This window comes from Styela clava, chromosome 11 (assembly GCF_964204865.1).
Source record: "Styela clava chromosome 11, kaStyClav1.hap1.2, whole genome shotgun sequence".
Lineage (NCBI taxonomy): Eukaryota > Metazoa > Chordata > Ascidiacea > Stolidobranchia > Styelidae > Styela > Styela clava.
This window is the reverse complement of record NC_135260.1, coordinates 8901668-8924604: the sequence shown is the minus strand read 5'-3', so window position 1 is coordinate 8924604 and position 22937 is coordinate 8901668. Positions and strand designations below refer to the sequence as shown.

Here is a 22937-nt window from a genome sequence, read left to right as displayed (position 1 = left end):
ATGGATACTCCATATTTTTTAAAAAGACATTTGGCGCATCGTGTCACAATGTTTACTTCCAATCATTTTTCACAAGTACACATTAAGGCGTTTGGTACGAAAAGTACATGCCAAATATTTTCATGTCGTGTACTCGTGGATAATGAAATGTTCAACAAAAATTACATCTGTAATACACGATTTTTCGGCATTCATCTCGTTAAGTCAACAACCATCAACATAGATTGAAAATGGAAATTATTTACAAGTTTTTGTTGAAGTCACGACCATCAGCTCATGGAATATCAATTCTAATATGAATATTTACCTTATTTATAATGCAATAGTTGATTGGAACTGATCTGCACACAAAATATTTGATTTATTATACTTGAAGACACAATATGTTAAATTTTTTTATTAAAATTATCCATCTATGTGGTAGAACACATGTGATTTCAGACTAGGATATGAAAAATCAATTTTCTATATTTTCATTTTAATTTATATATAACTGAATAATAAAAAAATTCTTTCAATATTATGAGTAACGCAAAAAAAAATATTTTTGCAAATAATCCACGTAATAAATAATAATAATAAAAGAAATTTTCTTTATTGAATGAAGCAAGCAAAAAAGTTAAAGAATTTTCCTAGGCCACCGAGGCGTTGAGAAGTATATATACTTATATATAGTCATATCGTTGTAATATTATTTAAAATTGCGGCCATTTTCCTCTCCTATCAATAAGCTCATTGTGCTATTTCCAACTAACTCGCATGTACTTTTATTTACGAATCATGCTAAGTACTGTTCTTTTCATTAGCTCGTCAAATCCACGTATAATCCACGAATATATTGTCGCTAATGTAAAAGCTTGTTTTGACACAAAAATTCAGCCTATTGCTTAATCTTTGCATAGATGCATTTAACGAGGCAAATGACTCTTTCCGTTAGCTAAGGTTTACAAAATCACAATAAATATTACTATTATCTTCTCCTTATAACTCACTGAGTCGGCTTTTTATAAATCAATGAGCTTCAACGTTTGCTTTCGCTATTATAGCTGTCTGCGCAATTTGCTTTCATCATTTATTCCCACATTAATTAATATTTAATGGTTATTATGAGCGCACAATGTAGAGGGAGAAACTAATTTTAGATTAATTTAGTGTGAATTAAGCAAGAAAAGAATATGAACCGCGTCTTAATGACGCTAGCTACATGCACGTAGTATAAATTTTAGTGATGTTGGAAATTGCTATTTTTAAAATCTTACGATTTTATCGCTTTTTGTTAATATTTATACCAGGCCATATATAATCAAACTTGAGTTCCAGGGAACTAAACTAAGATCACGATTGAATACACCATTTTTCTTTCTGTCTTTTAGGAACTCGAATCTGACCTTTCTCGGGGCATCACTGTGAGTAACAATCGTATCTTAAGACCTCTGACTCGGACAAATTAAACTGGCCTCAAGAAACGAATGACGTCACCGCTACTCAAAACCAGGACTATATCCTTGAAATTGTCTGAGAAGTCAACTTTTGGTTTAATAAAAAACTTATCGTTTTTTCAACCCGTGAAAATTTTACAGCGTTTGTTTCGCCCTAAAATAGGTAAATGTCTCAGTTATACTCCCTCTTGAATAATCGTGCCCACCAAAACTTCTAAGAACCACACATCTACATTCATTTGCGCATACAATAAGGTTATACCCACACAATAGGATAAGAGATTTATGACGTCATAATATCCTCATATGTCACGATTTTTCAACAAAGAAACTTCTAGCTCCCGGATCTTGCGCGACCACTTGACAAAGAAAGTCAAAGCAGAAGTATCGTAATGTTTACTTTGGCACGAAAATATACTGGTGATACTAACACACTTTATCAAATTTTGATGATCTTAATAGATTCAAATTCGCCCTTTATTGTTTGTTATCGTTTTTAAATTACCCAAAATACTGCCAATAAGAAATCAACATGCCGCGTTATTAATGCGAAACGGAAAAAAGTGTCACTTTATCACAACCCAATAAAAATGATGAGATCCTTGAAGAAATATGAACGCACGCCTGCTGCATTGGTGATTGAGAATTCTATAACTTTAGCACTCCAGCTTCTATATTACACATCTATAACACAAATGTAACAAACGACAATATTATAATATCCATCCATCTATCTATCTGCCTGTCGTATAGAATTGTACCGTAGAATCAATTTATTGGATTTTTGGACGTTTTGGATATCTTTACATTGGTCAGGTTCAGACACTTTTGTTGGTGTGTTCATATTTATGGTGTGATTGTCGAATTCACTACGAGCAGAACTATTGCTTTATCGCCACTCCCACGTTAGTAGCTTCTATGTTCGCAAAAACCTGAGATTTTTCGATTCAGCATAGATCATCCAACTTCTTGAATCAAAGGCCATGTGATTGGTATAAATAAATGGTTGTTCGGCAAAATCTAGTCATAGACCAAACAACTCTTTCTAGTGGGCTGTAATCACTTTTACGCATATACTCATTTTAATGTCTCTATTTAGGTAGGGTATTTAAATGACATAATAAACTCACTATTAAGCTTTTTCACTATGTACGTTTTGTAATTATCGACAGGGTTCGACGCCACCTAGTGTAGAAGAGAAACGGAAAGAAGAGAAACGGAACCTGAATCAGTTAAAATCAGTTTGCCATGTGAATTTCAATTACTCAAGGCTGGCGTCCGAGAGAAATTCCTATACTTCAAATACCAATTAAAATCGTTTCCAAAGCTAAATACCAGAATTAAATAGCCAAAGATGAAATTCCGAATATTTTGCAAATTACATCTCCTTCGGTGTCTTTCCGGCTTTGTTGCCAAACAGCCTATTCAATTCAGTTATAAAAGATAAGAAAATAAATACCGTTGTAGTCAAAGGTCAAATTATCACAATACGTAATGTTCGTAAGTAGAAACTACATGAAAAGGGCAGTAATCTGACTGTAATCTAAAAAAACTAATGCAATATCACACCAGTGAAAATTGAATATTACAATAGATTTACGAATGATCTGACTTTAAACACAAATGAAAAATTTGAACAACATTTACATGTAATAACTTGTTCTCGCAAATTATGATGCAATATTTAAATCAGGCGACTGGTCTGTAATGAAAATGCGTAAAATGCACTGTTAAGAAAAACTGTATTTAGAAAATGATTATATGCATATGAATACAAAAATAAATAAATACGTTAAACAACAATACACGCGTACACTTTATGTTTTGCCTTATTCATTTCATTGATATATTAGAGTGTATAGAATTCTTTGACAGACATTACGATTCGATTGAATATTCGTTTTTGTACATGTTGCTAGTGGCATGTCCTGCATGTTATATTTACAATAACCAGACTTCAAGTGACAAATGAGCGTTGAGAAGAGTTCGCAATGGTATTTAACACATTCAATCTGCTGTTAAGGTATTTCTCACTTTGAGCAAGGGTAATCGTCACCTTGTCCTATCAACAAATCGGTCTGATCACTAAACGCTGGTAAATCCATTTTATTTTCCCTCTTTTAAGCAGAAGGTCGGTCTAGAATCGTTCATTTTATCATCAGTGGTCACTAAGAAGCATAAAGGTGATGTGTTATATTTAATGGTATTGTGAGGCTAATATTCTTAAAGATATATGGCTAGGTTTGAGCATATAGCACAGCATGTTGAGTAATCAAAACGGTTATGCAGAATCACACATATTACTGAACGGCACCAAAGGGGGATTTATTACAAGATGTTAGAATGGATTTTGACTCTCAACGCTTTTTAGATATTTTTATGCTTCTGTCAATATAGCCCAAATATATTAAATATAAATTGTCCATATATGTTGGTCTCAAGTTTGCATGTTAATTAGACATAATATTTAGATTATTAATTTATGAAAATAAAATGGCAGAAGGTGTATTGAAGCAGCAACGTGGCAATCTTGTTATGACTAGCAAGGTATGAATACACTATACTTTGCAATGTATTTTGCAGATTCTTAAATATAATTTACTAAAAAAAATAGTTTCGAAATGCCTTATGAGGTATCAATGTCGGGCGGACAGCCTTGGGGATTCCGTTTATCAGGTGGAACTTTCGCAGGAGCACCTTGTACTATTTCAAGAGTAAGTATTGCAACTATTGACAGATATAATATTTATACAGTAAGAGATTATTAACGTTCACTGCAACATCTTATGAACAAACGATAAATGAATGGTGATAGATAAGTGATAATTCTATTCTATACAAGGTCAACTGTTTTAAACAAACTTTCCTAAATAAATTTCCATGAAGTTTAAAATGAATAGGGTATTAGTTATTAATCTCATACGATCGCCTTAGCTTAAAATTAAACGAAGTGTTAAAACAAAAATTATCACTTTCCATTTCGTAGAATACGTGATACAATAAACCGAAGTTATTTTTAGATTACACCAGGAGGAAAAGCTGCCCAAGCGAATGTTATGCAAAGCGATGTTCTTATTGCTGTCAATGGGATGTCAATCAGTGATCTTGATTTACACGAAATTATGAAATACATCAAGAATTCTGGCGAAGAAGTTCATCTCACTTTGATGGCGTAATGATAATATTTTTCTCTATATTATTCCTTAAAATGGTTCTGATCAGCAGCATTAAATGCCTTCTTAACGCCTGAATTTAGACGCGGATAATTGTTTTGTATTTTTCATCCACCCAAGTTTTTTCGTGGCTAATTTATGAGTGCACAATAGCAAGTATGATAAATATTAGATATTATTTTTGTGCAAGTATGTGTACCCCCAAACGCGTGTTCTCAAATAAAAATCTTCATTTAAAAAAATATAGTACATTTTGTGACACACATAATTACAGGCAAGAAGAAATCGAAGCAAATCTGAAGAATAAGAGACAGTCTGAAGTGAATTTTACGACGGCCACCGAACTGTAAGTATTGGCACTACTATGGTCGATAGTTAAATTAGTAAAAACATGATAGTTCTTAACAAAAGCTACAATGATCAAAAACAGCTATAAATTGTGTTATCTAGTTTGAAGAGGGATTTTAAATTTTTGAAGATGACAGAGACTGTAACTTATACATTTGCTCTTTATTTTAGAGAACGTCCGGCAAGCAACATGCAATCACACACACCACGGTGAGTTCACAATGTCATCATAATGGTTTGATAAGGAAGTTGGGCATTTCTATTTGGAGATAAATTCAAAATTTAAAACTCATATCTTTGAGCACTGCGACAAAATTGATTCAATTTTTATGCGCTAGGTTATTAATTATTGAAGTGAATTACTCGTAAATACATGCTCTTCTTTTTCAAAGATTCATTATAAAAATCACTAGCAGAGAGGAACATAAACCAACTGCTAATGGCTTTGTAAAACACTCAAACAATAACGAAAAACCATCTCTTGAAAAGACAAGCATGACAAATCCACGCAATCGAATACGAACATCAGCCGAAATATCAATGACATCAAACGAGAAACACAAAAACAAGCGCCAGAGTCAATCAGAACAATCTATTCGGTATACACTCTCACACGCAATACTCACACAAAAGTTACCTCACACGACACTGCATGTATAGCACAAAATTATCTAATGTTCAGATTAAAATTATGCATATTGCACAAAGTGACCGTAATTTTTGCAAGCTTATAGATGGCGAACTGCATTTTGATTTGAGTATATAAATATAACATATTATTTTAAATTTTATGTTACCATATAATTGCTTTCAATCAAACACTGTGGTATAACTCGAACCAAATAACTAAACAATAACTTTTAGAGCACTCACACCAGCATGCGCAGAATCTCCGGCCCCAGTAGATGCATTACAAGATTTTAGTAATTTGAAGATTGGTCAGAAAAAGAGGTAAATATTGATTAAAAGTTGACACAGGAATGAAGTCAAATTGTTGAGACAGCGAATTGCTCAATAACTTTTTATGCATGGAAGTTATAACAAGTTCTTGGTTTGGTAAATCGAAACGGCAATAACTCAATAAATAAATCGAAAAACACTTGAATTTTAGCTTGCCTCCATCTCCACTGGCAACAACGCCGGCTCCAAAAGAAGACGCAGTAGCCCAATCCGAAGTGCGAGAGCAACCAACACCAAAACCCCGAACTACATTGACGCCCGCGAACGGAGCCACGAGCAACATTAATCAAGACGAAGTGGAGAAAAACACACTGGAGTAGCTTCTTCGTTTATTTTGCACATTTTCATTAAATGAAATTATGCATTTGCCAGTATTCAAACAATATCTGTAGAATGACTATCCATAATTTGGTGACCTGGGTGAAGGTGTGCCAGAAATTACAACTGGGGCATTCAAGCACTCAAACATCTACATAATTTGAGTATTTTAATTGCGAGTAATTGTGTAATATATTGTATCTTTTAGACCCCATGGCGAAGCAGAACAGAAAGAATACCCAGATTATGTGAAACGTTATCTGAAACCACAAAAAGCAATTCCAGAATTCAAACCACAAGTCAATTGGCTTCACGTACGAATCTGTTCATTTTTTTAAACAATCATATTGGAGCACATCAGAAAGTAATAATTTTTTATATGTTAATGACAGGGTAAACTGAAGATCAATCTTAAAGGCAATCCTAACGCACTGTGAGTAAACTCTCTGTGAGAATTTTTTATGTTCTTAGGACCTAGGGAGTTGATCAGGTTTGAAGAGTCATTGAGTCGACTTGAGTTTTTTAATCTAACTCGCGAATTGACCCAAGTCAGATAAATGGAATGACTCGTTATCAGCTAATCACCAGTGAGACTTGACTCGACTTCGGGGTATTACTTCAAAAGAAATTTATTTGATTTGAACGGTCTTATCACAATGTTATACGCATTTTACATGCATGAGAGAAAGCATTCTTTTAGAGAAGAGTTTCTCAAACTTTCGGTTCAGCGGTACAGAGAAAATTCAAGATTCGACTACAGTTTCTACTTTGATGATAATGTGACTAAAAATTCCCTAAACTCAGGTCTTTAATTATTATTAGCAGGTAATAAAAAAAATATTTTAAAGGCAAATTAGGAGTTACGGACAGAATATCCTTTACTTGATCTAATGAACCCCTTGAAAAGTATAAATGTACCCATTGCGAAGTAGAAATGTACTACCAGGGGTAAAAACCGTTGAGAACTCCTGATTTAGAGCGACTGTGTTATAATGCATATTCGATTTACATATGTATTATTTTTCTGGTCAATAGCTCAGACCCAGGTAACAAATTGAAAACTGCTGCTCAAGCTCATCCAAATCAGCCGATAGAAATTGAAGGACCTCTGTCTGCAACCGTTGTCCATGCTCAGTACAATACTCCCGTTGGATTATACAGTGGCAATCAAATTGTCAACACGTTGGTTGGAACAGCTGCAGCTAAAGGCGCAAAAGTTCCTAATCCAGACACATTCTGGTAATTATTATATATGTACAGTACAAGAATCTAATACCCATGTATGAGGGTTGACAATTGCAGTAAATTATCGGAGCAACTAATAACATTACTAAGGTGACTTATTCTGAAGTTTCAAAGCAGTTCTGAAATTCTTATATACTTGGAGATATAGCTTGATAGTTGATTTTTGTTTTATAAAGTTCGTGATAACTTATATTGATTAAAGGTTATATTCGTTATTTCAAAACAGTGAAAATAACATTGATATCAACAAGGACACTCCAGTATACAAATTAATTCACAAGCAGGAACGATCGTCGCAAGCACCAGCTCAATCCAGATCGATCCAGATTCTCGATGCCCTTCTGTCAACTCCTGGAGCCACATTACCTTCTGCATTTTAAATTGCATAAAACTATGAACCGCCGCATTTAAAGACAAACATCAGTCATACTTGCACATCTATTTAAATGACTTATTATAGCCTGCTGTGACTGTCTATGTTAATTGCATGTACATTGTTGTTAAACGAGGTTTTCAGAAAAATAAAATATATGTATCGTAGCATGTTTTGCTTTATTTTCAAAGATGTACGAATTCCTAGAAAAGGGAAATAAATGTCGTTTTTGTCTACAAAGCGAAACATAAATATAACAAACAGACACTCTTTTAGTATACAATCGAATAATAAATATCAAATAAACATTTATACATTGCGTTTAAGTTGGTACACCAAAAACCAAATATCTATACTCCATTGAGGGCCGAAGGGATTCAATTATTACCATTTGCGGAGTAATGAAGATGGAGTTGATTGGTTATACACTTGACAATTTTAAAAGGCAATTATGCTAACGCAAAATTAAACTTTAGATGGTAGCTTTCTATTAAAAAGTTTAAAAGGGTTTGTAAAATTTGTTGTCAGAACTGAACTTTTCCATTGTTAGTGATACACACGATTTTGTTGTGACGTCATTAAAGGAAACCCAAAAAATACTGCAATTCGAGTTACATCTGAGAAAATATACATATAATACTTCAAAAAAGCTAAGTTTTCAAATTCGAAATCGACAACCGGATTCAAAGAAATGTATTCGAATCCAGAGTAGAAATGTTTCTCAACCCGCAACCGAAAGTAGCAGTAGACTTCATCCATATTTCGCCAATTTTGAATCAGAAAAACGAAGTCTCGCGTTTTGACAAAACTTAGTCAAATGAAAGACGGACGCACTGGATAAATTAAGTATATATTATATATAACTGTATTATCGTACAAAATAAATGCAATGGATAGTCTCCCATTTGCAAGCTAACTAATGTTATCCCGTGCAAATTGCACCACATCTGACTCAAGAGACTCCGAGCTCAGTGTTCGCGGTGACTGTTCATACTGATCGCTGATTTGCGGAGATGCACACAACGCGTGTTGCAAAGTTTCAGCTCGGTAATCATCGTCATCGTTTTTTACATCTTGATCATAGTTGCCAGCTTTATTTATTTCTTCTTCGTTTGGTGAATTATTGAGTTTAGTTGGGTCTGTTGTTGTTTCCCCAACCGGTTTCTCACAAAACTTTTCTCCTTCTGACTTATATGAATTTATACAAGTCTCGATATGTGATATTCCTAATTCTTTTCTTGTAGCTTGCCAGTCCGTTTCCTCTGTCTCTGAAGCGTTGCGGGATTTGGGATTAGCTTTGCCGAATGCATCCGTAAGTAACTCCAAGGCATTTGCGTGAAACACCATTTGTATTTCAATATACAATTTCATGATTTCTCGAAATTTTCTATCCTTTTCTAATTCCATCGTTTTCAACCTAAAAAGAAAAACATACGTAAATGCGCGACCAGTAAAAAAACATGTAATGCCAAACACTACAGTTATATGATTCTATGTCTCGTCCTTATTATTATTCAAAAATATTTTCAAAATGTTTACGATACTCCAGAAGATGTAGCTTTTACTGAGGGGCGGGTGAAGTTCAATTCAACAAACTGTTAGCAGATTAAACAACACACACCATGTCTCATTCCATTGCAAAATTTTGACATATATTCCGAGATGACAAAAAAACGTGAATGAAATTTGAGGAGACCATCTCCCCAGTGCCAATTAGAAAGCGGCAGACTCGACTCCGTAACCTAGACCCTATAACCAATATAAATACTTATCTAAATTCCCTTCTCAAGTGCTATAGATGTATTGAGATCAATAAATCTTACTAATTCTACACAGAGACACGCGAATCTTCCGATATTGGCGGAGTCAAAATACTTGAAGAACTTCGCATTAACAAATCTCATGTAACGGAAACTCACTTTTCATCAAGTCTCAAAAAGACGCTTTCGACTTGATTGTGAGCTTCTTTCCAACTTGCTCTTTTCATTGCAAGATCCCACGATGTACTTTTTGATGTTTTCAGAGATAAAACAGCGGGGAACATGGGAAATGGTTCAGCATTACTATCCAGGTAAGCCGATTTCCTCAACTGTCGCATTGATTTTCTCTCTTCAGACATGCAACGTTTGAGCTCTTTCAGAATTTCTTCAATTTCATTCCGCGCTCTATCTTGTCTTTCTTTCACAACAAGTCCACCGAAAATGTTCACAACTTTTTCTTGAAGTCTTCGTGATTCAGCATCCCGGTGGCGTTCAAGAATATACAGCCGAGAGCAGGTCTGCTTTATATCACCCGCTAAACTCGACGACGAAGGTTCAACATCTTCAACACAGACCAGACATTTAACCATATTTTCTACGCGATCTTTGACTTTCAATAACGTTTCTGTAACCAGTTTGATATGAGCAAGAACTTCGTTTTGCAGTGATACGGTTCCACGTATATGATTAATAACAGCATTTGATATTTCATTAGTATTTACTGCAGGTTCTGTTGTAGACAGGTGGCCTCGGTCCATCCTTGTGAATTACCATGGAGTGAAATCTACGCCCTATACAGCCAATTGTTGTTAAGACCAATTATGCATTTTATTTTGTACTTGTCACGTGTTAGCAACTAGAAATAAACAAAAAATTGATTCATTGTTGCGTCATCATTATAACGTCCGCAAAATGATGAAATCACTTGCTTTGTTTCGTCATAATGTTTTCCGACCCGAATTTAGGTAATTTTGGCTCTAGGTTGGGTTTTATCACTTTTATGTAGACCTTACTAGTATATTATATTACTGGCGGCCAATGCACTCATTTACTGAGGTTCAGTAGTTGGTGGTCTAATGCAGAGGTTCCTAAACTGTGGGGTGCGCCACCAATACGCGAGAGTTTACTGAGTGTGACAATTTAATAAATGTTATAGGCATAGGGCATAGGCTACTTAAGCAGCAATCCTGTTAACATCACTCGATTGACGAATGGACACTGAAAAAAGCTCGGATTTGACAACATGATATGTGTGGGGCATGGACATATAGTGTGTAAAACGTTGTCAAAACAGTTATATGCTTCTCATTATTGTTATATTCATAATAATTTATTGTTCGATTGTTGATTATGAGTTTTAAATTTTGTATAATTTTTATGATTAATCAAGCAAAGGAGGGTCATTTTGCCCAAAATCTGAGGCAGAAATTAGTTCAAGCTTCCAGTCATTTGTAGGTATCCTGGATAACATCAATAATAATAAATGAATCTATAGCAAATAAACTTTTTACATAAAATTATGCTCAACACACCTAACCAATTGCACCGCATTCCGTCAACTTTGGTTTCGCTATGCTCCACAGGATTTTCCGAACACTTGACTTTTGTATTTTCCCGTAGGCTACTAGAGAAGTAAGTGTGCATGCCGATTAAAACCCGTGCACTTGTCAGCTCATCCATGCCATTGTTTGTTCACAAGGCTATACTCCGCGGACACTGCGTATAAATTGTTAGTTACCCGCTTGTCAGTATAATATATACTACTTAATTTCGTCTCAGCATTCTTGGGGTCGATAGATCGTTTCAAACTTTGGGTGCTGTATAAAGTCCGTGCATCCGAAACAAATACCTGGTTATTAAGGCGTAGCCAGCATATTTTGCGCCCGGGGTAAACTATAAAATTGGCGCTCCGACCCCCACGTTAAATCATGTTTTCTATTACATTTAATTGTATATCGTCACGCTAATAACCGAATTGCGTAAGTCATTTTTAGCAGTTTTGAGAAAAACATAAATAAACTTCCTAATGATATTGCTGTGCCATTGAGAGTCATTAATTTGTCATAGTTCAACTTTTTGATCGTAGCCGGATTTAAGTTAATTTGTATGACGCAGTCATGTGACGTCATAATGGCGCACTGTGACTTAGGCAAAAATGTGTCTATGACTAGAGGACATGCGCAATTTTGCAACTTGACTATATGTACCAGTCCTGAAAACCAAACAATCCAAAATCCCTAATCTGTTTCAATTACAATTGAACAAATTTGCATATCATACAAAATCTCTATTTTTATGGGTTTCAGAATTCTCAAAATAACAGTTAACAGACAGGTGCGCAGCATTATATAAATACCTATTTTATGAAAAACTCAAAACCGCCAAAAATGACTTACGCAATTCGGTTATTAGCGTGACGATATGTGAATTCAAATTTATATGTATTTATATATTTTATTATTTATTCAAAAATATATGTATACGTAAATTCAAATTTTAATGGAACATTTTATTTAAAGAAGAAGCAAAGCTATACAAAATAGAGCATATGTCCCACTCAGTTACTGTCAAAGATGATTTACATAGTCTACAATAAATTCATTTTTTGCAATTTCACTGTCGCAAACTGGTTAACACGTCATCAAAATCTGTTTTTCCAATGTTTCTCTTTCAACAAAATAAGTTTCAATTTGCTGAAAGACCGTTCACAGCTTGCAATTGAAACTGGTATTGTTAACAAAATTTGTAGAGAAATTCGCAGATTGGGTAAAACGTCGTTTCCAAAAGACACAATAAAACCAAGAAGAGCCAAAGGAGTTTCTGGTTGACCTTCAGTTCTGTTACTGAGCAGCATTTTGCAATCTCCAATTTCGGTGAAAAGTTCGTGGCCATTGATGTCCGTGTCGTAGAAATTTGCAAAAGCATTGGGGTCTTTTAGCACAGTATAATATATTTTATGTAACTCTGCCGAAAAGTACGGTACTTTGACAACAACGAAATACAAAACCACGTATTACTCAAAACATGTTTCCGTTTGTCTCCAGCACAGAACTAATATCAACTTACATCGGAGTGCGCAGGCAAGAACTTAACGATACAGAAACACGTAACTAACCCGGTGCATTTTGTTACCTAACGTTACCAAATCAAATTTTGCTTTGTTTCCCGGCCAGATTTTTTGGCCATGTAATTACGATGGAAATCTGACCGTGCGCGAGCTATGTGCGTGATGACGTCGGCAGTCGTAAGCGGTCTGACCAAGTGTGCAGTTTGCCATGTACTAAGACTAGATGTCTGCCGCCGGTGCGATCTTGCTTGTGGCCGTTTTTTACCCTTGTTGTGAATTTTTGCAAGCCCCATTTTGGCGCCCCTGTACCTTGGCGCCCGGAGGCATATGTACCCCACTGCCCCCCCTCAGCTACGCCTCTGCTGGTTAACTAATTCCATATTCGACATGAACTGTTAACCGGAAGCGAAGCAGTGGTTCGTCATATTATTGAGCGGATTTTCTCTCCCCCGGAATAAATATGTAAATACCATCCTGAGAAGGCTGAAAAGCTCTGCGCAATACTGTTCTTAGATATTTTAATCCAGGTTTTTCATGATGTGTTTTCCCCTTTCGCTGCTGACGACGACCAAGCCAGAATCCACTGATATTCAAATATCAATTCAATTGAAAGACAATTTTGACTTCGCGAGCCGAACCGGCATTGAGTTTATATACCCAACTTCTGGATACACCTTAAGTAAATTAGATAAAAGATATATTTTTATTTTCTCGATGGTGGAAAAAGGCATAAGATGACTAATATTTGTAAAGCCTGTGTCGAAAATAATAATGTGTCACTGGAGTATTATCGACATCCATGTTAAAGTCAGTCCATTAAATCACATTTAACGTTGTAATTGGTCTTTTGCCGTTCCTCTGTATTAAGTAGCTTTGGATTGGATCCGACACCGAGGACGGTGACTGGCTTCGCGCGTCTGTAAATAAATGGGTTGTGGGTTTATCAATGGGAAGTATGTTAATTGAGATATTGATTTATTTTACTTCCCTTAATATACACTATATTTAAAAATTGAAAAGGGCTAGATAGATTTATTAAATTGATTGTGTTAGCTCAATCAACAGTGGGGATTCGTGAAATTTTGAAATGAAGTGCCACTGGTTTTGCAAGTTTCACTGGCTATTGGGACCACATATCCATTCTTGTTCCAACTAATGAAAAAGTCGGGGGGGGCTGTATACCTGTGGATTGTCACCTTCATCACCTTACAATATGTAAATGCTTGTTATTGAAAAAGATATAACAAAGTTATAAAAACTGTTTCATATTATTAACTTCAGCAATTGATGTAAACACAAGCCAAGTACTTAGCATTAAGCCAATAACCAATTTAATAAACAGATGAAGGATGAACAGCGTTTTGGAAATTGTGAGAAACATATAGGTGTCAAACCTTGTCCAAACTTTCATAAAAATGCCTTCATCCTCCTCCTCCGAGTCTTCAAGACCACTCATTTTTCGTTTGGGTGGAATGATAAATTTCAATCCATGTTGCAAAGAAAAGTGCAATGTAGGAAGATCGTCATCTGTATAAATTAAAAAAAAACTGTCTAATGTCTTTACAATGGTTTTATTTTATATTTTTCAATATTGAAGTTTTGAGATTGAATATAAAAGGTCAACGCTTGCAAATTTACAAAGCCAAACCATTGGTTGAATCTTGAAATAATCGTTATCCTATATTTACATCATAATTTATTATTTTAATAACTACAAAATATCACAGGGACAACAAAGCTGAATGATATAGAGCAATACCAGATACAAAAAAGGAATACCAACTTACGAACTATGCCTTTAACCCTTTCAAATGGACTTTTCAATCGACTTAGTCCATGAACGTAATCTGGGAATCCTGCATTCAAATCTGTTAACGACTTTTCTGATGTTTTCATGTTTAATAGTCTTTTAAAATGTCTTATCCTTCTTCTGCTAATAGACTCTCGTCTTCGCTTTACTTCTTCGTGTCTATTCATTCGAATTGCTTTTCTTGATAAATAACAGAATTTTTCCTCTCGATATCTAAAAAACAAAAACAAAATATTTTAATTTCCCTAAAGGATCAAAGTTGGTGATAAAATATTTTTAGGCATTTAGTTAGAAATGTAATGAGTGCAATCTCCTTCTATACAAATGAAGCACCTCGCATAAGTATAGAATATTTAACCATTTGATAAATAAGATATTAAATTAATATAATAATATTAGCATTCATTAATGATAGGAAAATAACAACTATATAATTTCATAAGATTCCAAGTAATTACGTGAAATTTTGATGAAAAATATTTACTTTTTCCAGAAATGAAGCAAGTGAGGAAACACGGATATAACAGCATAATGAAACAATGCTCGATCTATTTCTCCAGCGTGATAAGCTTCAATTAGTTTATTCGAAACATCTGTATTGGAATTTACCTGCGAAAAGAAAAGTGCTGTAAATGGAATGGAAATCAAGCAAAATATCAATTTTTATGACTTTCATCGAATTATCTTTGCAAGACAATCTGCTAATTGCACTGTTATTTTTTTTAAACTCCGTCTTATTCTTCTTATTTTCAGATTTGTCTTTGTGTAATTATTTTGTGGCTAATCTACCTGAAGCTCACCCTCAATCTTGGTAAAACAGGAGAATCAAAAAAGCATTCTATAATTTTTTGTGCTTTTGCGCGGACAATTTCTTGATCACTTTTATCATTACATCCACTTAACATCAGAGCCTGAGCATTTTCTAGAAGAGTGTTGAATCTAAGACGAAGAAATTCGAGCAAAAGATTCATTAAAGGTTGCTTCCTCATTTTTTTTTTGTTTCAGAAAGACTTCACGGGCAACTTAAAGACTCGACACAGCTTAGGCAATTTCAAATCTGAAAGAGCTGGTGATATTGTGTTATATGCGTATCCCTTATCTGAGTTCGGAACTCTGAGCTCAGATACCAATGTAGTTAACACGATCATATTATGTACTATTATTAGAAGGATTTGTGTGTGCACGCATAGAACCGAAGTTTCTACACAAAATTGTGTGCTTGTGTATTTTGATTCAAGTCAAGTCTATTTTTCCAACCAGTAAAAAATAATCATATACAATATTAAAAAAAAGAGATAATCATACAGTTTTACTGGGGAAGAAAGCTGTGGGGAACAAAAGCTGGTTATGGAGCAGCGACACGCAAGGTTCTAATATCTAACTAAGAAGATCAGGCATTTTATTTACGGAACTATTGTTATTGTCGCTAAGTACCGTATATATGGTTTTACCGAATTATATAACTAAAATATCTTACTAGAAATATATGATTATTTAGGATTGTATGAAGAGCCATCAGACCGCAGACGAATGGGGGATTTCCCTCTTCGATTGAATTACTTACTGGAAGCAAAAGTGCTTCTGTCCTGAAAACTAGTTTGGGGAAATTGGAAGGTGATCTAGTCATTCACATGGTTATATTGTGAAGTGGTAAGGATCCGCAGTTATACAGAATAAAACCAGGTAAGTAAATCAAGCAGAGTTTAGTCAACACTGTAAATTTATGAAATTAAGAAATTCGATGGCTACCGGCAGTCCGTTACATGACAACAGTGGCATTTCAGTTTCTGAGGTAATAAACGAAAATTTCTTACTTGTCCACTTCTATCCACATAAGTAAGTCATTCTGAACATGTTCCAGCACTACACGATTGTTTAATATTTTACGAACAGTTATACGTTGAGACACATCATCATCGTTGTTCCTAAGGATAGCAGTTTGAAACATTTCCACGGAGCTACTCGCATCTGCAAATAATCTGTATTTAGCAATGGTATGATTATGTCAGATTATTGGGCTTTCTAAACAAAAAAAGTGTTCAAACCATATTAGCAATGTAACTTGGTTAGTGCTGTATTTCAACTCTTTTTAAACCAAAATCGAAAATGCAGAGAAAAAAGAGACGGTAACCAATAAAACGATAGGTAGGTTGTGTTACATGACTGAAAAAGTCTACAAACCTCCTGTAGCCATGATATCAACATTAGATGGTAGATTTTTCAAATAGTTACAAAATTCTTTTAAAATCACTTTATTTCTCATTGCTCGCATAAACGCTGCTCCTCGGCGAATAAAATCTCCGAACACTTTCCAAGGTCGAGACTGGAATAAAATTTGCGCCAAGTTTAATAATCGAAGTTATAGAAATATATATTGTTGATTATTCATCAGGATTTAGTGAAAAGGAGAAAATACATAGGAACAAGAGTAGATTTAATCATACAGCGACCGTGCTGAAGCGTACACCTATCTAAGCGTAAGTGGATCATCTATGATTCTACGTTATATTGCCATTATTTTGCGTCATCCGTAACTTCACGCTAAGAGCCATGACCAATTCCTGCGTCACTCACGATTCGTTCAAAATGGCTTCAGGTATTGAGAAATAGCTTTAAAAACAAAACAAAGCTGATAACCCGATAGGACAGAATCCCTGTAGAGTTATATATTGTAATATTTTACGGAAACTTGCTCAGAGAAAGGGGACGCGTATTCTCACTTATAAATAAAGAACATTGGTTTTTGAGCGAATTTTTGGGCGACCATAAAGTGTCAAGAGCTATTGAAAATATAAAGAATGATACCATTGAGTTGCGTGTTATTGAACGATCAGGAAGACAGATATGAGGTAGTAGATTCAACGTAACTGAAATTCTTGGAAAAAACTTGTGCATAATATTTTATTTAAAAAAAACATAATCGCACGTTTACTTATAAATCAACCCAAACCTGAGTAATATCATTAGTAGGTATATGTTCTTCTTCCCTTTCTTCTTCCTCTTCTACATCATCTTGGAATGTTCTCAAATATCGCGCACCCCTGGTCATAAGAATCGAACACATTTATATTCTTATTTTTGTCTACCGATCACCAAATAGTGCTTTTGTTCATAGAGTAGAATCGTACATACCAGTTCTTTTCCATGCTCGCATACACCAGACCTTGAGCCTCTACCAGCATCGATGTCGTAACGCTTTCTATTCTTCCGATTTCTTTTATTAATTCGTCATCACATTGAAGAAGCACACCTTAACGTTAAATATAATTTTAGTACGTAACATCGTTATTTGCAGAAACTTTATTTACCAATTATCCACACAACTATGTATAGTTTATTTGAAATAACTCTAATGACGATCAAGAGATATGAAGCAATACTCATGGAAAAGAAGAAGAATGGACCTCATAGTAAATATATATGTAGCATATTGATCAATAGCAAACTGAGTAGTTGATGGGAAAGTGAAACGAGTTACCTCCACCCGCTGCTTTTGAAAAAAACTTTTTCATAATTCCTTGAGCTTTTCTTTGTCGAGAAGCTGCATGATCGGTTCTTTTCAACAAATCAATACTCTTCCAAAATAGCAAAGGAGCTTCTGAATTCTGCATTCGCATGTAACGTTTGAAAAACATGAAATGTGTCGGATCTCGCAGAATTTCAAGTAGATTTCTAACAAAAACAAAAAATAATTAGATGGAAAATACTTATATATATCATATTTATAGTTGTTTGTGGTGCCTCAAAAATATCGTGTGCCACAATTGCCCTTTTGCTACACGTGTACCACACTTGTCGTACTGTTAGGCACTTGTCTCCCTCTTCTGAGTTTGGAAAAATATATATCGTGTGGCAAATGGTTAAATTCAGCATAAGTATTCTGTATAATTCATGCTATTTTCTGTGGGTGAGGAGACAAGTACAACACCACACCTATAGACACCGCGTTGTTTTCCCATGTTCCCATTTTGAGCAAATTTTAAATTAAAAATTACTTGGGTTTCTTTGATGGTCTTTCAAATACAGTTCCACCTTTTGTTATTGGACGTAGATACATTGGTTTCCTATTTACTCGATGTCTTTCTACAACACGTATTACTTTGCATTTACTGTAATCAATTCCTTGTCTCGGATATTCTTTAGCACTCATCTTTGCTAATATTTTTGAATCAATATTTGGAACTGCAGAAACAAAAAGAGTTTGTTCAAGATTGTGGAAAATATCACTGATGTTTTGGAAATTATATTAAGAAACTAAAACTATAGAATTTGAACACATTTTTGGAAGATTTTTTTTGACGGTCGCCATCGGCAGATATATGTGGTGGTAGCTGCGTAATAATTTAAAGACTGTTTCATTTTTCTGGACAATGCAAAATACCAACCTCTCACTTGAAAGAGGGAAAGGCGCAATGTTAAGCCAAAAATGCAGTTTTTTAAACGTATTACGCATTACTTTTGTGCAGCGAATCTTAAATGTTTTCACCCCTACATATTTCAATATTCGATCTCTGAACAATAGCTTTGTTTGACATGTAATAAATGATAGACTTACATCTATAATACTTCCTCCTGGGCACATGCAGCAAAGAACCATCGCTGTCGCTGTCCAAATCAGCTCGAACATCACAATCTTGATCGTTGTTACTGTACCCATAAATTTTGTGAAAAGGGTATGGGGCTCCTCTCACACACATCAGTAGGAGATGAACAGCTCGTGATGACCTGTATTTCATTCTGAAGGATTGTCTGCTTCCGAGAAACGCAGAAAGTGACTGACGTCGCATATAGCTCTGAGAAAAGAAATTCGGTACTGCGCTTAAAAAGAAATTGGATTGTAGTAGGCCTACAAACTGCAGGACCGATACCTAAATGAAAACAGCTTCATTGATGGTCGCTGGTAAGCTTATTTACTCACTTCATGTAAATAACACTAGTGATATCAAGCGATATTTAAAAACAATTTTCGAAAAATGAGCAAGATCGGAGTGTGTGTTACAATGAATTAAATTTGAAAGGGTGTTGAATGAAAGAAGATGATGTGGCTTACTAATACTAACTTGCCAATTCAAAAGCTTATTATACTAATATTATTACTTTTCTATACTGCGGGTAATATGAATTGGCTTTGATAAACGGAATTCTAATACTACTTTTGCTATCTATGAAAAAAAAAAATGTTAAACTGAAATATATATATATATATTACTTTTCTTTTGTCCGTATTTTTTCTTGCATCGTTGTCGCTGTGGTCGTTGTATGATTTTTCTACTCGGAATATCGGGATGTTTCGAACTTCTTCCACACAGCTGGGAAACGAACTTCTTCGTCTTCCGATTTTCCATACTAAAGGTCTCTGTTAATTTTTATAAAAAAAAAACGACAATTGTATTGATTGGGCCACCTACACTACAAGTTAAGCAGAAGTTATGTGAAAAAACAAGAATGAATACCTACCACAGATATCTGAAACTTATATCTGTCTTCTGATGCAAAAAGAACCCATTCAGATTCGAGCACCTAAAGTACCAAAACAAAAAGCAGTCGATGTATAAAAAACTGCAAAAATGCTTCAAATATACTATAGTTAAAGGGTGTAAATATCCTGACTAGTTCTGGACGTATCAGTTATTGCTTTAGATTTGAAAATTCATTTGAATATAGCTGTAAACAACAATCTACAAAACTATACTATGTTTTATAATATTTTAATTTGTGTGCATTTGTATTAAATATATACTTGCTTTTACACATACCTGCTGAATATTGTTTTGGAGATCCAGTAGTTTTGAAGTGAATAAAGCAGGGTCCCCGAATGGTAAATTTTTCAGTGCTTGATGTAAATTTTTCAATAAATGAGAAACCGAGAACAAATCAGATAATATTTCCGAGTAGACATAAGTTCGCATAATCGCCCAATGCTGTAAGTAGAAGATAGAAAATAAATTAGTGCGATCACTTATCTTCTGGATTACGACGAGGGAAAGGTGGCTGATGAAATAATCCGAACTTAATTGGCCTACTGATATACATTAATTTGTGTATAGCTAACTTAAGACATAAAATATCCGTATGTACGATCGGTATATACGCAACCAATATCACATAGGCAGCGAGAAGGGAATAGTAGATAAGAACACTCTACTCAATTCTATGTCTTCAAAAACGACTGTCAAGTGCATTTCGCTCAGCTTTCATCTGGAGGGACATATAATGGAAAGTGGTAATTTAAGAAAAACTTAAGTAAGAGCAAAATCAAATGCCTGCATCTCGTTTGAGTCTATACTGGATTCAGAGCCGCTGGTTTCATGATTCTATTTCTAAAATTATACACGATTACGTTTGACCAAAGTTGAGCATTTGCTCAATCGAAAAAATCAGGCTCAATTGACAGTGTTTATGATCTATTCTAAACAAATGTTGTTGTGTTTGAATAGCTTGGTAACGTTTTGAGCAGTTTTACCTCATATTGAAGTTCGTGACTTTCCAACATGGAATACTTCCTTCTATACTCTTCCACATCTCTCCAAAAATCCAAAACAACCATCAAGATTTTTTTGTCTGTTATGAAGTTTTTGCTTCCTGATTTATTTCGTCTTTTGGTTGTAGTTGAAAGGCTTGAAGTGGAATCCAAACGATCAATTTCAAAAGAAGAACAATCGTCGTTAGTTGCCAAAAAGGATCGATATACAAATCCTGACAATTCATCAGAAGTAAGAATCTCAGCAAACGTTTGTTGGTGATCACTACGAATCAGAATTTTGTCATTCACAACTTCACTGCTCCTTGTCATTTCTGATGTGCCAGGCTCACTTATAATTTTAAATGTCTCTGTTGACTTTGACGATGTTAAAGATTTTGGAACTCCTCCTTTGATACCGCTTGTTATCCGACTTGATGACGACAAGTCATTATTTGAGGGATAGTTAGAAGAAACAGCTGAGTCCACGTGACTCGTCGATTGGTGAGAATCTGTGAATAGAGTAAATTTTCTCATTTTGGACTTGGGAAATTAGCTTAAATTATATTTGTTGTTCCTCCAATACATCTGCTCAATTGTTTGTCTGTAACCAGTACCTGGAGTTTTAGATTTCAAAGATGAAGAACTTGTTTCTTTGTTACTAGAAACTTCGTCATCTTCTGAAGAATCGTCAGCATCGTATCCACAAGATGACACATGTGAGTTCTGTATAGTCATCCCAGAAATGGAAGATAGAACTTCTGTCTGATGTGATATTTCTGACTGCATAGATTGTCGCGCCTGAATTTATTATAGCGTGGAAAATTTCGATTCGATAAATTTTAATGTAAGTTTTAAGTATAATATAGGCTTTAATTAAATTTTGTACGAGTGACTTGCTTAGATTTATTACCAATCAACAATTTTTATTAAAATATTTATAAAACGTGGTGTTTATAGATATATTTATAATATATATTCGATTGAAATTTTTAGATACTTTGTACAAAAATCAAAGTATGAGTCAGATATGTCTTTCACAAGTTCTGTCGGATACTGACCTGCGTGACGGATACCTTCAAACGCGACTCTGCATCCAGTGGAACTCCTTGTTCACCATGCATTCTCATAAAAACACGTGAGGATGGTTCTTTTGTTTTTAAATTATTCGAATCTTCAGTCGTTTTATATTGTTGAATAGCTGGCAGATTATCTTCAAAAAAATATTTATGAATGTAGTCCATCTCAGCACGTCCGATTATTGTTTTCGAAGAAGCGACGCTGCAGATATCTCTGAAATAATAATACAAATACAACTGATGATGATGGCGAATGAATATGCATGCGATAGCTAACAAAAAAAGCCGTCACGTCGGAACGGTCTACTAAAGTCATTTTTTAATCGGTTGACGACTAAATCCTGTTCATACGCCCGCAGTGTGCACCTACACTTTTAGCGACCGTTCTTTTATCTCTCTTTCTCTGTTTATAAACCAAAGTTTGTCGTTATTTCGAGCTATCTTACAAAAAGAGTTGTGAGAATATTTACCTTTTTACTTCATCTTGTATAAGAATGTTATCTTCATCATCTTCGTCGTATTTGAATTCTGTGGGAGGAACTTGATAAAAGTTGGGATCAATCATGTATCGTACCATAGATGAACGGCGAAGAATATAATCCATAATGTCATTTTCGTCTTCGAATGCCATACTTGGCGCTAGGGAGCTCTAAAAATAAGGTGGGATAAATTTAATTTATTTACGTACTTTTTGACCCCTTTCAATGCCAATACGACCACAGTCATCACAAGATGTATATTTGATACCGGTACATACGTAGGTATTTTTATAGCTGTGAATATTTAAAAAAAAAAGAATGTACTAAGGCTGGTTTAGGGTTATGTATTGCCATACGTTCTATGATTGGAGCATATTAACTTGTGCTGACAACCCGGTATCGTGTGAGTTGCCGTCAAAAGTATTT

General features: G+C 34.7%; 3 protein-coding genes across 3 annotated transcripts; 1 reads left to right on the top strand and 2 right to left on the bottom strand.

The window, feature by feature from the left end:
• Positions 1–4001: 4001 nt before the first annotated feature.
• On the top strand, positions 4002–8023 carry LOC120347200 (PDZ and LIM domain protein 3-like). The gene is made up of 10 exons (XM_039417105.2): positions 4002–4153; positions 4460–4611; positions 4887–4958; positions 5132–5170; positions 5825–5911; positions 6072–6236; positions 6447–6552; positions 6631–6671; positions 7274–7477; positions 7710–8023. Exons 1-10 carry the CDS (start codon positions 4061–4063, stop codon positions 7861–7863), a joined length of 1113 nt encoding a protein of 370 aa, XP_039273039.2. The 5' UTR covers positions 4002–4060; the 3' UTR covers positions 7864–8023.
• Positions 8024–8689: 666 nt separating this feature from the next.
• On the bottom strand, positions 8690–10483 carry LOC120347201 (uncharacterized). The gene is made up of 2 exons (XM_039417106.2): positions 9776–10483; positions 8690–9273 (listed from the first exon to the last, which is right to left on the bottom strand). The coding sequence occupies exons 1-2, from the start codon at positions 10372–10374 to the stop codon at positions 8769–8771; spliced, it is 1104 nt and encodes a 367-aa protein (XP_039273040.2). The 5' UTR covers positions 10375–10483; the 3' UTR covers positions 8690–8768.
• A 2568-nt stretch (positions 10484–13051) lies between these two features.
• Positions 13052–22676, bottom strand: LOC120347121 (uncharacterized). Its single transcript, XM_039416971.2, has 19 exons — positions 22503–22676; positions 22015–22246; positions 21571–21754; positions 20957–21465; positions 20250–20414; positions 19951–20013; positions 19703–19849; positions 19049–19286; positions 18489–18675; positions 17972–18165; positions 17626–17743; positions 17444–17534; positions 16675–16816; positions 16308–16461; positions 15294–15432; positions 14978–15102; positions 14471–14706; positions 14078–14210; positions 13052–13600 (listed from the first exon to the last, which is right to left on the bottom strand). Exons 1-19 carry the CDS (start codon positions 22661–22663, stop codon positions 13492–13494), a joined length of 3327 nt encoding a protein of 1108 aa, XP_039272905.2. The 5' UTR covers positions 22664–22676; the 3' UTR covers positions 13052–13491.
• Positions 22677–22937: the final 261 nt, after the last annotated feature.

What these genes read in the sequence shown, in the direction of transcription:
- LOC120347200 (XM_039417105.2), top strand. Translation starts at nt 4,061, where the DNA reads ATGCCTTATGAGGTATCAATGTCGGGCGGACAGCCTTGGGGATTCCGT. An exon ending in GTGGAGAAAAACACACTGGA is followed by an intron (nt 6,237 to 6,446) that starts GTAGCTTCTTCG and finishes TGTATCTTTTAG; the next exon opens with ACCCCATGGCGAAGCAGAAC. An exon ending in CACAAGTCAATTGGCTTCAC is followed by an intron (nt 6,553 to 6,630) that starts GTACGAATCTGT and finishes TGTTAATGACAG; the next exon opens with GGTAAACTGAAGATCAATCT.
- LOC120347121 (XM_039416971.2), bottom strand. Translation starts at nt 22,663, where the DNA reads ATGGCATTCGAAGACGAAAATGACATTATGGATTATATTCTTCGCCGT. An exon ending in GCGAGCATGGAAAAGAACTG is followed by an intron (nt 17,535 to 17,625) that starts GTATGTACGATT and finishes TCTTATGACCAG; the next exon opens with GGGTGCGCGATATTTGAGAA. An exon ending in TTGCTTCATTTCTGGAAAAA is followed by an intron (nt 14,707 to 14,977) that starts GTAAATATTTTT and finishes TTTGTTTTTTAG; the next exon opens with ATATCGAGAGGAAAAATTCT.
- LOC120347201 (XM_039417106.2), bottom strand. Translation starts at nt 10,374, where the DNA reads ATGGACCGAGGCCACCTGTCTACAACAGAACCTGCAGTAAATACTAAT. An exon ending in TTTTTGAGACTTGATGAAAA is followed by an intron (nt 9,274 to 9,775) that starts GTGAGTTTCCGT and finishes TTTTCTTTTTAG; the next exon opens with GTTGAAAACGATGGAATTAG.